This window comes from Apis laboriosa, unplaced genomic scaffold, assembly GCF_014066325.1.
Source record: "Apis laboriosa isolate Shangri-la unplaced genomic scaffold, ASM1406632v1 scaffold11_cov152, whole genome shotgun sequence".
NCBI classification, from domain to species: Eukaryota; Metazoa; Arthropoda; class Insecta; order Hymenoptera; family Apidae; genus Apis; species Apis laboriosa.
This window is the reverse complement of record NW_025221020.1, coordinates 2,077,773-2,092,348: the sequence shown is the minus strand read 5'-3', so window position 1 is coordinate 2,092,348 and position 14,576 is coordinate 2,077,773. Positions and strand designations below refer to the sequence as shown.

The following is a 14,576-nucleotide window of genomic DNA, read 5'->3' as shown; positions in this document are numbered from 1 at the left end:
ATGAAGAAAACCAACGGGCGTTTTATCCGCCGTTCGTTAATTCACAATTCACCTACTAGATTTCACATTTAATCCCGGTGAAATCGAATATGGTGCATCTATTAAATAATTACTTGCGCGTGTCGCAATCTTGAATCGGTCTTGCGAAGTGAATTTTTTAATTTGAATATTAAATTACGAAATTATAATCTCGTACGAAATTCAAAATTTAATCGAAGAATCTTATAAGCTTTTGCTTTGATACGTGCCATAAATTTTACTCGATCGAATCACGACGATGTTTCAAAATGTTTTACAATATTTCTCTTATTTTTATTATTTTTTTTTTTTTTTTCGGCGATATAAAACGATCGAGAACGATTAGACAACAACGTAGAAACAACGTAATGAGAAATTTAATTCTGGATGATTGGTAACGAGATTTTTACGAGTTTGGAAACGAAACGATTGATTTAGGTAGATAGATTCAGACGAGATGAGAATTAGTAGACAACCCTTTTCGAGGAGAGACAAATCGTTACGTAATGAAACTGTGTCTCGTTTCAAAATTGAATGTCCATATACGCTCGATCCCCTTTCCAAATCACGTAACTCACCATCTCATTACGCGTCACGCTTTAACACGTGGCGGCCATTTGAACTTAGCGGATTTCGTGGATATTATTTATGTGTACTTTTGGAAAGAGGGATTCTCTAGAAGTCAAAACAAACGGAAAGACGAAAAGAAAAATGTCAATGTCGAGATTTGTTCATTAGTAAATTACTTACTTATAATCGATATCATTAATCGATAAATATTTATTAGTAAGTTATAACCAATTGAATTTAAACGAAGCGTATAATATTTTAGAATCTTTCCTTTAAACGTGTATATAATATTGATAATGAATTAATTAACGAGAATATAATTGAATCTTTCGAAATTCGAAATGAAATATATATTTTTTATAATCGGTCTATTTTTCAAATATTTTTATCTTTGCATTAACGATTTCGTCGCAAGAAAAATTTGCAAGACATTCATTTTAAAATTGGAACGAGGTTCTTAACGTTGCCTTCTCTGGATATAAGTGGATATAATAGTAAAAAGTAAGTTAATATATATGTTTGATCAAAGTGGAGAACGAATCAGGTCGAATCGAAAGTGTCTGTTTAGTGACGTATTCCGCATCCTTGGATTATCGGGCACGCTTATGATTTTAATTATCGTATATCATTAATTAGAGATTGCGAGTCGATTCTCATAATTAATATCATTATATTCCGATCGCAAACAATATTTTTAAAAATATAATTAAAAATTATAATCATCTTTCATGCGTTATTAATGTATTTCGTTAATATTCTCTCGATGAATATATCGATAAATTCAATTTAATTGAACTTCAATCAAAATTCGAGACACTTTTTTTTATTCCTTATTAGTATCCAAAAAAAAGTATACAAAAAAAATATTATTTATTTATTTATTAAACAAAAATTGCCAACAAAAATCAATATTTCTAAATTGATTATAGAAATCGATCGAAAGACACTAGCTTCAATTGCATCCAAGTCCTCGAGAAAGATATATTTTAGAATTCTATTCTATAACGTTTCATTAATATTTTCTCGATGAATATCACATAACACGATCTTGCAACGATTCATAACAATCGAATAAATAAATTCAATGCTTGAATTTCAATGAAAAGGCAGAACACGGAAAAGCACACTTTTATTTCTCACTAATATACAAAAGAAAAAAAAAAACATATTATTCCTCCATTAAAACAAAAATTGCCAACAAATCGAAAGACATAAGTTTCAATTTTCTCGAAAAATATATTCTAAAACCCTTCTATTCTAAATATATTTCGTTAATTCCCTTCGGCGTAAAATGTTGTTAAACTCGATGAACGAACAAAAATAATCGATACTAGTCAAGAATCATTACAATGAATCAAATACAATGTTGATAATTCTTATCCCTTTGATATAGATAAAGTCTAATAAAAATCTAACTGTTAACGCTATTAAAAAAAAAAAAAAAAAAAAAAATATTCAAGAATTGATCCTTTATACCCTTACTACACGTTCCGGTTTGCTGGTTGTTATGCTAACATAATCGGCGGGACGGATTTTATAGGGTTTTTTGGGGTAGGCGGGGGGCGGCGAGGGATAGGTTTGCGGTTGGTTCGAGCTGTTCGACGAGGTGCCCAAAATTGCGGAAATGGCGTTCACTAACGAGGCGACCACTTTTAATATCGCGTTAAGGATGTCATTGATGGAAGAGCCGAGCGAGGTGTTCTTCGATGGTGCGTTAGGCTGAAAAGTTGAGAAGCGGTGTAGTGTGTGGTGTATGGAATAAAAAAAGGCTTCGATTTAAATTTGCAAATTTGCGAGATCCAATCGCGCGAGGTGAGTAGTTTCGAGCGAGTGAAAACGAAGCGTTGAAAACTTACATAAGCGTTATAAGAATTGTCTGTACCGTATGCAGCATCAGCTCCGTAAGAGTCTTTGTTCCCGCTCGAGCCTGCGCTCGTTCCTGCCACCGATCCGGCGACCACGGCTTTCACGAGGCTCGTCAAGTCTGACGCGCCACCAGCCCCTGAATTCTGTAAAAAACGAACATTAACGAACATTAGATTAATATCGCGAGATATTTTCGAATATCACGATCGAATATATACAATATATAAATTTTGCAAATTTCTGCAAATATTTTATTTATCGATTAAGAAAAGGTTGTAATTATTTTATTATTATTTGAGAAAAAGTATCGAGAGGAAGTGTATACATGATGATATATACATGACACCGGGTTAGCAGTTTATTTAGAGAATTTATTTATAGAGAGGGAAAAAAACAAGCGTTCTTTAACAAATAGATCGATGCGTACTTTGCTAAGACTAGACACAATTCCGGCGATCAGGTTCGAAAGTTGCGTCATCTTTCCATACGGGCCGATTGGCTGAAAAGAAACGATTTGTTTCGTTAAATTATACATGGTTTCGTCGTTGTTGAGAATTGTAAATGATATTTACCTCGAGCAAGGGAGCCAAGAGACCCTTGATCAAGTTACTGATCGATGATCCTTGACCTGGAGGCTGAAATTCATCCTCTTGTAACGTAAAATAAACAATCTTTTTACGAATATTAGGAGTTATTTATATACCTGGCTGCTCTGGCGGCTCAACGGTACGACTAACGGACCAACGAGAGGTCCTATGAGCGGCGCGCTTAGTTGAAGCAACGGTGTCAAAATGGCGCCTGAATCCCTCATTCCGTCCTCCTGAAAATAATCTTATCAGATACCGCTTACCTGCACGAGTTTCCATCCATCTCTCCTCCATTTCTCGAAAAGCGAAAAAGTTGCTTTAGTAAAAAAAATATTGCCAACTCACTCCGCTAATTTGCAACAAAATCGGGACCAATAATCCTGGAAAGTCGACGCCTGGCGTTTCGTCGTCTCCCTGAAAGAGCATTTACTCTTACTGTTTCTTAGATAGAAGACAGAGCATACTTGGAGAATATTATTCGTTATCTTCTTACTTGCGACAAGTCTTGAAGCAACGGGATCCCTACTTCAAGCACTTCGGCAATGTCGGTTTCGGATTCAGGCTGGAATGGTCGACAACAAGATAAGCAAGACGGTAAGCGATGTTAGAAATTTTGAAATTTCTCCTCTTTTCGTTCTTACGTCGCTCAGATCTTCCAGAATAGGCGCTGCGAGTTGAAGAAGAGAGATGATGGCGTTGATAGGTCCGCCTCCTCCCTCCTCCTCTTCGTCGGAATTTTCTTCGCTGGAAGCTTCGTTCTCGATTCCTCCCTCGACATCCTCGACATCCTCGCTCTCTTTGCTCTCTTCGGCCTCTTCCTTGCCCTCCTCCCTCGCGCTTACTTCTTCGCTTCCTTCCTTGCCGCCCTGTCGATCCAAGTTTTCCACGATTAATTGCAACAAAATCGTAGGAATATGCATACGAGGTGAAATCGAACGTACCTCGGTTTGTTGTTGCGCCAGAGACGTCTGATTACGTCTTCCTTGTCTGAGCGCAGACTGAAATAAACGAATCGTCTTCAGTAAGGTTTCACTTTTTTCTTTCTTTTACTAATCGTTTTTTTCTTTTTCTTTTTCCCCCGATTCGATCTCCTCCACTCGTGTCGTTCACTCGCGCGATCCAATGCAATCTTTGGTTTCGAGCAGCTCGGACACGCGTCAGAAACAAACCAACAAAATATGCTGGCGATCCGATTTCACTTTTATTCATCGATCGATCGATCCTTCTCTCGAGAGTCAAGAAACGATCACCTAATTCCATTAATGCGAATCATATCGCATCACCATAGAAATCGACCGCGAATCGAAATCGGGACAAATTTAGAATTCCTCATATCGAACGTTTCTCATCCTCCCTTACTTACAGGTGGTTTCTCCGTCGAGTAGAGCTGGGTCCTCGTCGGTGGTGGCGCTCTCTGACGCGAGGGAATCCTCTGCGTGGTCGGCGTCCGCTGTCTCAACGGAAGAGGGGGGACAAGATTCGCGACGAGGGTGGAATTCCTCCTAAGCGCGACGAACGACTTGATCAACTGGCCGAGGGGCGACGTAGCCTTCTTCTCTGGCTTCCGTTTCTTCGACTTCTCCCCCTTCGAGCCCTCGTCCTTCTTCCTCTCCTCTTTCTTCCTCTCCTCCTCCCTCCCTCCTTCCTTCTCCCCGAGAAGCCCTGCCTCGATCGCGCGCCCTTCATCGTCGAGCACAACGTCGATCCGTCCCGATTCGTTGGTCAACGTGTGATTCGAGGCGTCGAAGTAGGGTGGAAATCGATCCCTGGGAGGAGGATCCTTGGGGGTCGACACGGCGGAATACTCGCCACCCTCGTTCCTCCCCCGGATATGGTAAGGCTCGTCGCGCGTGAACGTGATCACCGCCTCGAACGGAACCGCCTTGAACAGAGGCGTTGCCGAGCTCGTGTTCCTGTTTCGAGATGGGACGAGGGGGAGGTTTCTCGTTGGCGGGGAGGAGGTAATCTGGTCCGTCGTGAAGAGCGGAGTGACTGTCTCCGGAAGGACGTTGCTCGAAACGTTCCTCCCGACACCGTCGTACAGGTATCTAGCCACGAACGGATCGTTGGGAAACTCGACGTTGTCGGCGGTGACGGTGGTCGTGGCCACGGGTAGATAAGCCCTGGTAGGGGGCGAGACGGCGCTCGTATCTGGAAAGATGCCGTTGGGTTTCAGCTCGATGGCCGGCCCAAAGTTGGGAAATTGTGGGACGAACAATTGCCGATCTCCCGTTTTCAAAAAATTCGTGTCGAACGAGTCGTTCGAGTCTGGATCCTTGCCGATTCCAGGCTTGGGGATATTTACGTGGAGAGGGCTTGGAATCGTACTATCCGAGATGGCGAAAATCGGTTGGAAAAGTCGTCGATCGTTGAACGAACCCTTGCCAATCGCTCCATCCAGCATGGCTATGGTTGGCAACCGGGAAGTGGAGTACACCCTCTCTCTCGACGATTGAACGTCTCCGTTCTGCACCGAGTTTTCGACGTGTCCGTCGACGTTCTCTGTCGCGATCCTGACAGCCGCAGGTATCTTGTCCCGATCGACGCTCGTCACGCGTCCAACGTTTCTCACGTTCTCCGCGTATCTCGTGTTCTCGAAACTCTTTACGAAATGTCGGCCGCCATCGGATCCACCGCCTTCCAAGTATCGATACGCCGTATTTTTAACCGGATACTGTTTCGCGATTTTCTCCGCTCTCCCTGCAATTCTCGAGGGCGACTCTTTCACCGTGGTCAGAGTGATGTTTATGCGGGACGCCATCAAACCCATCACGTACCTGGCCCACGCGACCAGATCCTCCTTCGTCGCGATCCTCAAAGGTAACTGAATCTCCAGAATTTTCGGCACGTTGGAGAACCCTTCGCCCCCCCCAGCCACGTCATCCGAGGCTAGCTCGGACGATCGCCTCGAGGACGGAGCGGGCATCGAGATCACCAGATTCGCCCCTACGAACAGGAGCAACGGATAGAACCTCGACACTATTCTGGATAACAGGAACATTCTGGATCTCGGCTCGAATTATTCGATCAATTATATTGATATATCTTCCGCTCGACGACGACGCTCAATCGAGTCCGCGCGAAACTCGTCGACGCGTCATTTTCAAATAGATCATCAGGATCTATCTGTCTATTCGCGAAAAAGTCGACGGCTGTACGTGTATGGCAACCGACATCGAGGAAAAAAAGAGGAATTGAAACGAATCGCGACGCGAAAACTTCGATCGCACGTATCGAAAAAATGGTTGCTTTATAGCCAGCCGATCGATCGGCCCCCCTTTTTATTATCTCTTCTCTTCCTTCTTTTCTCTTCCTTTTTTCTTCCTCCCCCTTTCCTGCGACCGCGTACGAAGCGTGTATTTTTCCCGTGCGCCGGTCGGGATATTGGCAGTGCCTAATGACAGTGCACCGAGCAGCGACGAGCACGCTCACTTCCGCCGTTGCATTCGCAATTATGGGGGTGCGATTTCTAATAGGAGGCGCGGTGCATGCGAAACGCAGCCGACGACAGGCTTTCGCAATTCGAGGGGAGGGGGGCCGTCTAATCTAGAAATCGGCACGAATTTACTAATCGTCCAAAGAAAGAGTATGCCTCGTATCTTTTTTATTCTCTTCTTCTCTCGACAGATTCTCCAGAGAATCTGTTTCGAATCGAAAGATCGTGGAAGAAGCAAAATTTTGTTTTTGTTTCGAGCGATCAATTATTCGATAAATTCGTGATCGTGCAAAATGCAGCCGACGACAGATTTTCGCAATTCGAGGGGAGGGGGGGCCGTCTAATATGGAAAGAATATGCCTTTTTTACTCTCTTCTTCTCTCGACAGATTTTCCAGAGAATCTGTTTCGAATCGGAAGAATCGAAAAATCGTGGAAGAAGCAAGATTTTGTTTCGAGCGATCAATTATTCGATAAATTCGTGATCGCGGATGAGAGAGAAGAAGCGACGAGTTGTTTAGGTGAATAAACCCTGGATCGGTTTATTAAGTTCGCGATAGAAGAAACAAAGCAAGGACAAGTTCGACGCGCTCCCACACTTCTGAGAAAGTTACCATTCTGGTTCCTATTCCTACGTTCGTCGATCTGTAATCGGCACAAAAGTTGTTTTTAAAATTTTGCTCGGTTTGCATTGACCTACTATTTCTTACTATTTATAACACGTAATGTGACCACACATCTACATCAAATCTACATCTGCCGATCTTAATCGTATCTTTTGTAATAAAAGTAACCATTAAATTTCAATGATCGAACTGACTCGTATAGAAAATAAACTCGTAAGAACGAGATTATTGTTGACATTAATGTATTGTTAACGTATCAACGTTCGTATAATATAAAGATTCGCTATAAAATCATCGTTTTATCATAGAAATTAAAATACTCAAACGGTATTTATTCCACTCAAAACAAAATTGCAAACAATTTACAAATAACGTTATAAACGATTAATAAAAATTCACGAACCGTTGAAACTAATCGATTTTCTAAACAGAGAAAGAGAGAGAGAGAGAGAAAGAGAGATAACTGTACACGATATGATACTCGATCGGATTACGTATATTCGTAAATTTCGTAATGTATCGCGAAGCACCGTTAAATCGGTTTACTGACCGGCCTTAAGCGGTTTTATCGCGCCATACCGTCGCACCAGATGTCGAGTGAACACCTTTTACGGTGCTGATCCTTTCAAGGTCGTTGCTCGATAGAATTACAATTACCTCGACATCGCCGATTCCATTCCTCCCTTGATTAGAAAGAAGCGCGAATCAAGAAAAGAATTCATTCTTGTTTATGCAACGACATCGGCTCGAGTCGTCGTAAATCGATTTTTTCTTTTTCTTTTTCCTTTTTTTCTTTTTTTCTCTTCCCTCCTCAATTGACAATCGATGAGTATTCGTGAATGAAGTGTAAAGAATTCTTTTTTCAATCATTCTTTCTTACAAACATAACATGGACACGAAAAAAAGATCGAACAATGAATATCTAAGCAAAATTATTCAATATGGAATAATTTATATTCGTCGTTTGTAATTTTTCATGCGATGTTGACGTTTTCCAACAATAACGTTTCGTGTTGAATTTGAATTCTTCGTTGAAATTCTAATTTTTCTTGTTTCGTATGCAGTATTTATATTATTATATTTTTTTTCTTTCTGTCTTTTTTTTTATATCGCAGATACATTTCCTTTCCAACAGGATTAAAGGTTATTTATTAATAAAATTGAAACAAATTATTTTTTTTTCCCGTTCTGGATCAATTACGACGCGATTAATTTGCAAAACTTCTCCACGTATTTTCCATTCTATGTAAACGTAATGTAACACGGTTGACCGATTATTTTTTTCTTTTTTTTTTTTTTTATATCGATTCGACACAAAGTTTCACCAAGGATCTACTGGATCCTAAAAGAAAAATTTGTACGCATAGATTGACGTAGAAAATGACGTGACGTTTAATAGATTCCTTGCAGAAAATTTCGTGTTTTCGACCTCTTTCGCCATGTCGTGCGGTCAAAGTACGAAGGAAACCAAATACCTTTCACTTTATATTCTATTCTAGGATATTACGAAACTGAAATAATTAATAATTCGTATTTTTTATTAGTTGCATAAAAATTCACGATTACCACATCGCGAAAACGCGAAAAACAAAACGCGATAAAGAATTCGAGAACGAGGTAACAACGATACCGTTGTTTTCCCTTCTAGATAATAACAATAGATATATTAATAATTGTATACGGGCAAACGACATAACAACAACGAGTGAGTTAGCTCGGCGGCTTTCACGTGAATCATCCTGTTAAAGATATATCTATTAAACGGTTTAATAATTTAATAATATTTTTTAACGGACACGCTTGGGCAATCGTCAGCACGGGTCAGAGAGGAAAAAAAAAAAAAAAAAAAAAATTGGAACGAAGCCACTTTCTATCGCTCTAGATCCATCTAGTCTCCGTTAGGTAGAGACACATTCGTCTGTGCCGTTTTTATTATTATTATTATTATTATTATTATTATTATTTCCTGTTATTTTTTTTTTTTTTTTTAACGTTCGATCGATACGAGATTCTAATCCACGGAAAAAGAAAGCGGGCTCCGGATTTCGATATCGATAATCTTACTTTTTTCGTCGGAATAAGAGAAAAAGGTAGAAGGAAGGTAGAGGCGACGAGAAAAAATTCAGCTCGATCGAACGCCATTTTCCATGTTTCAAATAATCGGTTAATTTATCATTAAAAGAGATAAAAAGAATTATCTGGCACGGTAGTATAAACTGAACTGCACTTTACTCGAGTCGTAAACGCTATGAAATATAACCGTTCAAAATTGCACAAAAAAGAAAAAAGTGAGAGGATTATGGGAAAAACTGGTTGCCATAGAATTTTATCAATGTTGTATGTTGCACGGTTCACATTTAACGCTATTTCAACTTTCGTTCTTGGTTCGATCGGTTAGCTGTTGCTTTGTGGGTCATCGATAGCTATTGCATCTGTGACATTTTAAATATGATATATAAATGTATATATATATATATATTCTAGAAAAATTCGTATTGGACAAAAAACAACCGGTAAAATCGTAGTTTCGAAATTGTCGAATTAATTCTAAAATAGCTTGCGAAATTTTCTTTTTTTTTCTTTTTTTTTTCAGTGTACAATGATTCTCTGATTCGATCAGTATCACACCACGATGTATTCTCCACGTGGGATTGGAAAAATCGTAGAGGAAGAAATGCGAGCGAAGGGTTAGCAAAAGGGTAACAAAGGTGCCTCCGTCTAGCGATCGTGGATGGAAGCAATAATAATCGAAGACTCTTGGCTATCGATTCGCACAGGTTTCTATGACAGTCGGTAAAATCACGATCGATCGAGAAACTTAACCTAACCTGTGATGTATCGTTCTCACACTTTTTTCTCGAAAATCAGAAGAAACTTGCGACAATTTTTTTTTCATACGAAGAAAGAAAGAAATTAAACCAATTATACCAATTAACAAATACGGAACACGTTTCGGTTTTTCGTACTTTTCGTTTTGTTTGGGGAAAAGCATCGCTTGGAAAACGCTTAATTCCGATTCTAGATCGGAAACGGTTCCTAGTTTAGCAAATGGTCGGTTTCGTGCAAATGGCGAGAATTACAAGGTTAGCAACATTCGCGATACGACCACTTCTCGAAGCGAATCGATCTACGATCTCTATGATTCTGACTGTTTGGCCTGGCGCGCCATGTTGCGAAACCACAGTTAATTGTCGTTGAACTCGGCGAAGTTGAGCCAAGTTTATTTTTATTTCCACATGTCCCCGTGTCTGCTTCTTTTTTTTTTTTCTTTCCGTCGGATAATTACGGCGGCTGGTTAGACGGCGATTAACAGGATTATTATTAGCGCAACGAGAGAGAATTTTTCAAGCTTTTATTGGCGTGCCACGATCCTCGTGTTTCGCGAGAAAAAAAAAAAAAAGACTTATCATTAACTCGAAACTTACACGCATTTTCGAAATTGTGCCGATATCGCGAGTTGCTTTGCTCTTTGAAAAAAGAAAAAAGAAAAAAACATTTTTTTCTTTTTACGTTTATTATTTACGAAAGTATGGTGAAAGTATGTGTGTTGAAGTTGACAAAGATGCGAATTTTAAATCGTTTTTGTCCTTTGTCACGTGATATATATTAAGTTATAAGGCAACGGGTCGAAGAAGCGTCGAGTTATTCGCATAAATAACAAGAGTGAGGAAACTCTTATCTTGTGTATTATCTATTCTAGAAACCTATCTAAAATACCATCCCAATCGATCTTACGAAATATCCTTCATTTTCTTAACGATACATTCAAATGTATCTCGTCGCTTCTGGTCATCGATTCTCAATTAAATTCCCATTACGAGGAATTATATACATCGCACTCGCATATAGAGATCGAAGAGACACGAATTAATTTTCAATTAGACGGGTAACAGCATTTGATTCGAGCGCGGCGGATCGATCAATTTTATAATTTTAAATTTATACAGAGAGAAAAATCGTCGTGGAAATCCTTCTTTTTCTAATATATATAGATCCATTCGCCGATTGATAATTTTTTCGCCATCGAATGTAAATTCTGAACCGTATCTTTTGCCTCCCTTCCCCCCGTTCCCATGCAAATTCTGAATTTACGTAACGTTTCGACTCGACGATAAGTAATCGGATTACCGTGCATTCGCTCGTACGGGGAGAATTCGTCGGTCCGGTTCGAAAGTCGCGTAACATGAATCATCTACGGACGATGTTGTTTCTTTTTTTTTTTTTTTTCTTGCAGAGATAGAATCGTGTCACGTGACACTTTCACCATCGAGCATATCCGACTTCCGGCATCCGACACGTCGTTTTAAAAAGTTGGCCCGTGTTAAATCAATTTTGGGAGAAGGAGGGAGGGGAGGGGAAGGAATGGGGGCGTTAGGAAGAAGAAGGCAGTTTCAAGAAGAAACGGATCCACGTTTCTTCGTGGATCATATTATATCACAATTCACGATTATATCGACGATATAGATAAATAGTAATTTTTTTTTTTCAAACTCATAGAACGAATAGGTTTTAATAAACAAGTTTTCATTGGTCATTATGGTCGAACGAGCGAAAAAAATTTTTTTTTTTTTTGTAATAAATATTCATCTCTTTAAACTCGTGCGTTTTTAATAAATTTGCATTTAACGAGACAAATATTTTCATCTGGAATAAATTGCATAGAGTTGAACGTCAATGCGACGATTCAACCTCGATAAATTATTATCGAAGAAATGAGATTCTCGATTTTACATGGAATGTTAACTTTGTATCTGTGAAGAGAATACAGAAGGAAGAGAAAAAAAAAATAGAAAAATTTTAACCGAACTGCAACATAATAATATAATAGATAAAAAGAATATATATATATAAATGTTATCTTTATATAACACCATTAGAAGTTAGTTTCAAGCTTCTTGAAACGAAGTAATTAAACTGCGAATTAATGTTCCGTTAGAGATTAAAAAATATATTATTAATCAACGATTACATGAATACTTTTTATAAATATTTATGAATATTTACGAATACACACTTTTATGAATCATTAATATTTCAGATAGATTAATGACGACTATTTTTCGTTGATTTCCTGATAATTATATAAAAAGAACGATAACAGGTATTGTCATTAGTATTCAATAATTATAATAATAATCTACATTATATATTTTTAAAACTTTTATTCGATAATTTCATTATATCGGAATTAATATGAATGAACAAATTTCCAATTACCACCAATGAACAACCAAGTGATCGATTTGTAAATAAAAAAATTACACGCATGTAACATTTGGCTTCGTAACGTTACAACGACGAATCATCGTATGGTAACGAATCGCAAATTACCATACAATCGCGAGCATAAAAGATTTAATGTCGTGGAACGCTCCATTGTGGATCTATCGTCATCGTCGAAAGCGACCCGAATGCATAAAAATATGCAGAAATAGCTCGATTTCGTACATCAATTTCGTGATGATAATAATTTGTCACTCGAGTGCATCTCTTCGTTATCATTTCATGGCCTTCGTGAAAAGCGATCTCGACGGGCGAAACGCCGTCCGATTGACTCGCCAACCAAGTTTTTCGCTTCTGACACCAGTTTCCCGAGAGCAAGGAAAACGCGCGAAGAATTCATTAGAAACGAAATCGTGGCCAATTCGCTTGGCAAACGTTGCGACGTTCCATCCGTATCTTAAATCGATGAGACTGGCGGAGTCGCCGTGACGGGAATAACGAGCGTGGAGGGAATAACGCGAATCGGAAGAAGCAAAAGCTTCGAAACGACGTGGAATATTATATCGTAACCGTGCGGATTTTACGGGGAAAACTGGTAACGCGAGTAAAATTAATTTTACATTTTACTTACACCGCACTCTTACCCGATGTAAGAATGATCTCTCGTGGAATCGTATATAGCTCGAGCTCGTTTATTTTCAATCGTGGTTTCCTCGTCGAATGAACCGGAACTCTACCGGAAGGAACGCGAGTTGATTTCGGATCTTATAATATATTCGTTACACGAATTTGTACCGTTTTATCCTGTACCGTTTTCATACGAATATAGGATCGAAAACAGATCGATCCATTTCTCATCGAGTTATATAAATTTGATTCGAAGAGATACTCGAGAATAATCCTTCGATCGGATTTATTTTCCTTCTCCGAAAAAAGTTTCGAAGTGGCAAAGTTTCAATGAAAAACGAGTGAATCTCGTTCGAGGAAGATAATTCCCCGGAACGGTTTCGAGATGAAAAGATCGATTATCATTCTCGTTCTAGAAGAGAACATCTACGGAAAGCGGAATCAAATCGTATATGAAAGTGAAACGTTGCATAACGTCGAAAGTTCGTTCGAAGATATTTTTTGATAAATGCCGTTGAATGAGTTATTAACGAGACGCCGTTGGGGAGACATGTTATTGGAATGTCGATCGTCCGTTGAACAATGTATATATAGATAATAGATAATAGGAATTTTTTATCTACAATTCTACTAATGAAAAATGTTGAGAACGGAATGGAAATACAAAGTCGTGTGAAGATTTTTTTTTTTTTTTTCCTTGAAATTCGATATTTTTTCCCGACTTCGAGTCGAATTGTTATTATCAAGAAATAACGAACGATTATAACATCCGCGTTTTTTTTTAATCTAATTCCCATAATTGATTAATTAAGCATGATTGAAAGATTCTCAGTTTTCCCATTAAATGATGATTGTTTTTTCTCGTTTTTTTTTTTTTTTTTTTTTATCGTTTGAATTGCTGGTAAATAAGCGGAAACGCGTAACAAAATACGCATAAACTCACTTACGACGTTTATAATGCCAAACGAACTGCAAATTATTCGCGTGTCTTCTTAAGCCGTAAAAATGGGAAACTTTTGTCGTGAAAAAAAAAGAAAAAAAAAACGGGTAAAGAACTTGTTTCGAGTTTTGATATTTCTCTCAGATTGCTTGGATTTTATGCTATTAATAAAATTCAAGGTCACGAACACATCGCTCGAAGGGCTCGTACATAATTTTGAGCGAGTTCAAGGAAAATTCTTCAAACTTGCTGTATCGACCTTGCGTTTAATGAACCTTCTTTTATTTCTTTTCTTTTCTTTTTTTTTTTCGTAGTACTAGTACTACAAATAATAAAAATTACTCATAGAAAATCTCACGTCATGAACCGGGGACCATAGAATAGTTCGAAAAAAAATTGTCTCTCTTCTCAGCGTGAGAAGAAAAGAGAAATACAAATTTCGTGATATATAATTTCTGTGCCCGAAACTCGGTGTGAACAACGGTGAATTAAATTATTCCCTTGGAGAATATTAGAGAGAAAACGTGAAGAAACTTGGCGCAAGAGCGACTTTCGACATCGACATTACCAAATTTTTGACAAACTCGAGTGACGAACACGCGGAGAGAGAGAGATGGATAGAGATATCTCGTTTCCCGAGATCGATCGATCGTGACGATTTCTTTGTCGAGAATTAGCGATGCG

General features: G+C 38.7%; 2 protein-coding genes across 3 annotated transcripts in view; both read right to left on the bottom strand.

The window, feature by feature from the left end:
- Window positions 1-14,576, bottom strand: part of LOC122717001 — a 109,209-nt gene that overhangs the window by 15,516 nt on the left and 79,117 nt on the right. The gene's annotated exons all lie outside the window — the stretch shown is intronic.
- On the bottom strand, window positions 1,636-6,042 carry LOC122716962. 2 transcript variants are annotated; one of them, XM_043940558.1, is made up of 10 exons: window positions 4,405-6,042; window positions 3,983-4,039; window positions 3,683-3,907; window positions 3,535-3,603; window positions 3,387-3,455; window positions 3,158-3,274; window positions 3,027-3,089; window positions 2,882-2,953; window positions 2,445-2,597; window positions 1,636-2,307 (listed from the first exon to the last, which is right to left on the bottom strand). In XM_043940558.1, exons 1-10 carry the CDS (start codon window positions 6,040-6,042, stop codon window positions 2,059-2,061), a joined length of 2,712 nt encoding a protein of 903 aa, XP_043796493.1. In that variant the 3' UTR covers window positions 1,636-2,058. The 2 variants fall into 2 exon arrangements, with proteins under 2 accessions (XP_043796493.1, XP_043796503.1); XM_043940568.1 differs by having other exon boundaries at window positions 2,188-2,307; window positions 2,471-2,597.

Excerpts from the sequence above, each read along its gene's own strand:
- LOC122716962 (XM_043940558.1), bottom strand. The coding sequence starts at position 6,042 with ATGTTCCTGTTATCCAGAATAGTGTCGAGGTTCTATCCGTTGCTCCTG. Across the intron at positions 2,954-3,026 it reads TCTTGGCTCCCTTGCTCGAG|CCAATCGGCCCGTATGGAAA; the intron begins GTAAATATCATT and ends GTTTCTTTTCAG. Across the intron at positions 2,308-2,444 it reads ACAATTCTTATAACGCTTAT|CCTAACGCACCATCGAAGAA; the intron begins GTAAGTTTTCAA and ends TCAACTTTTCAG.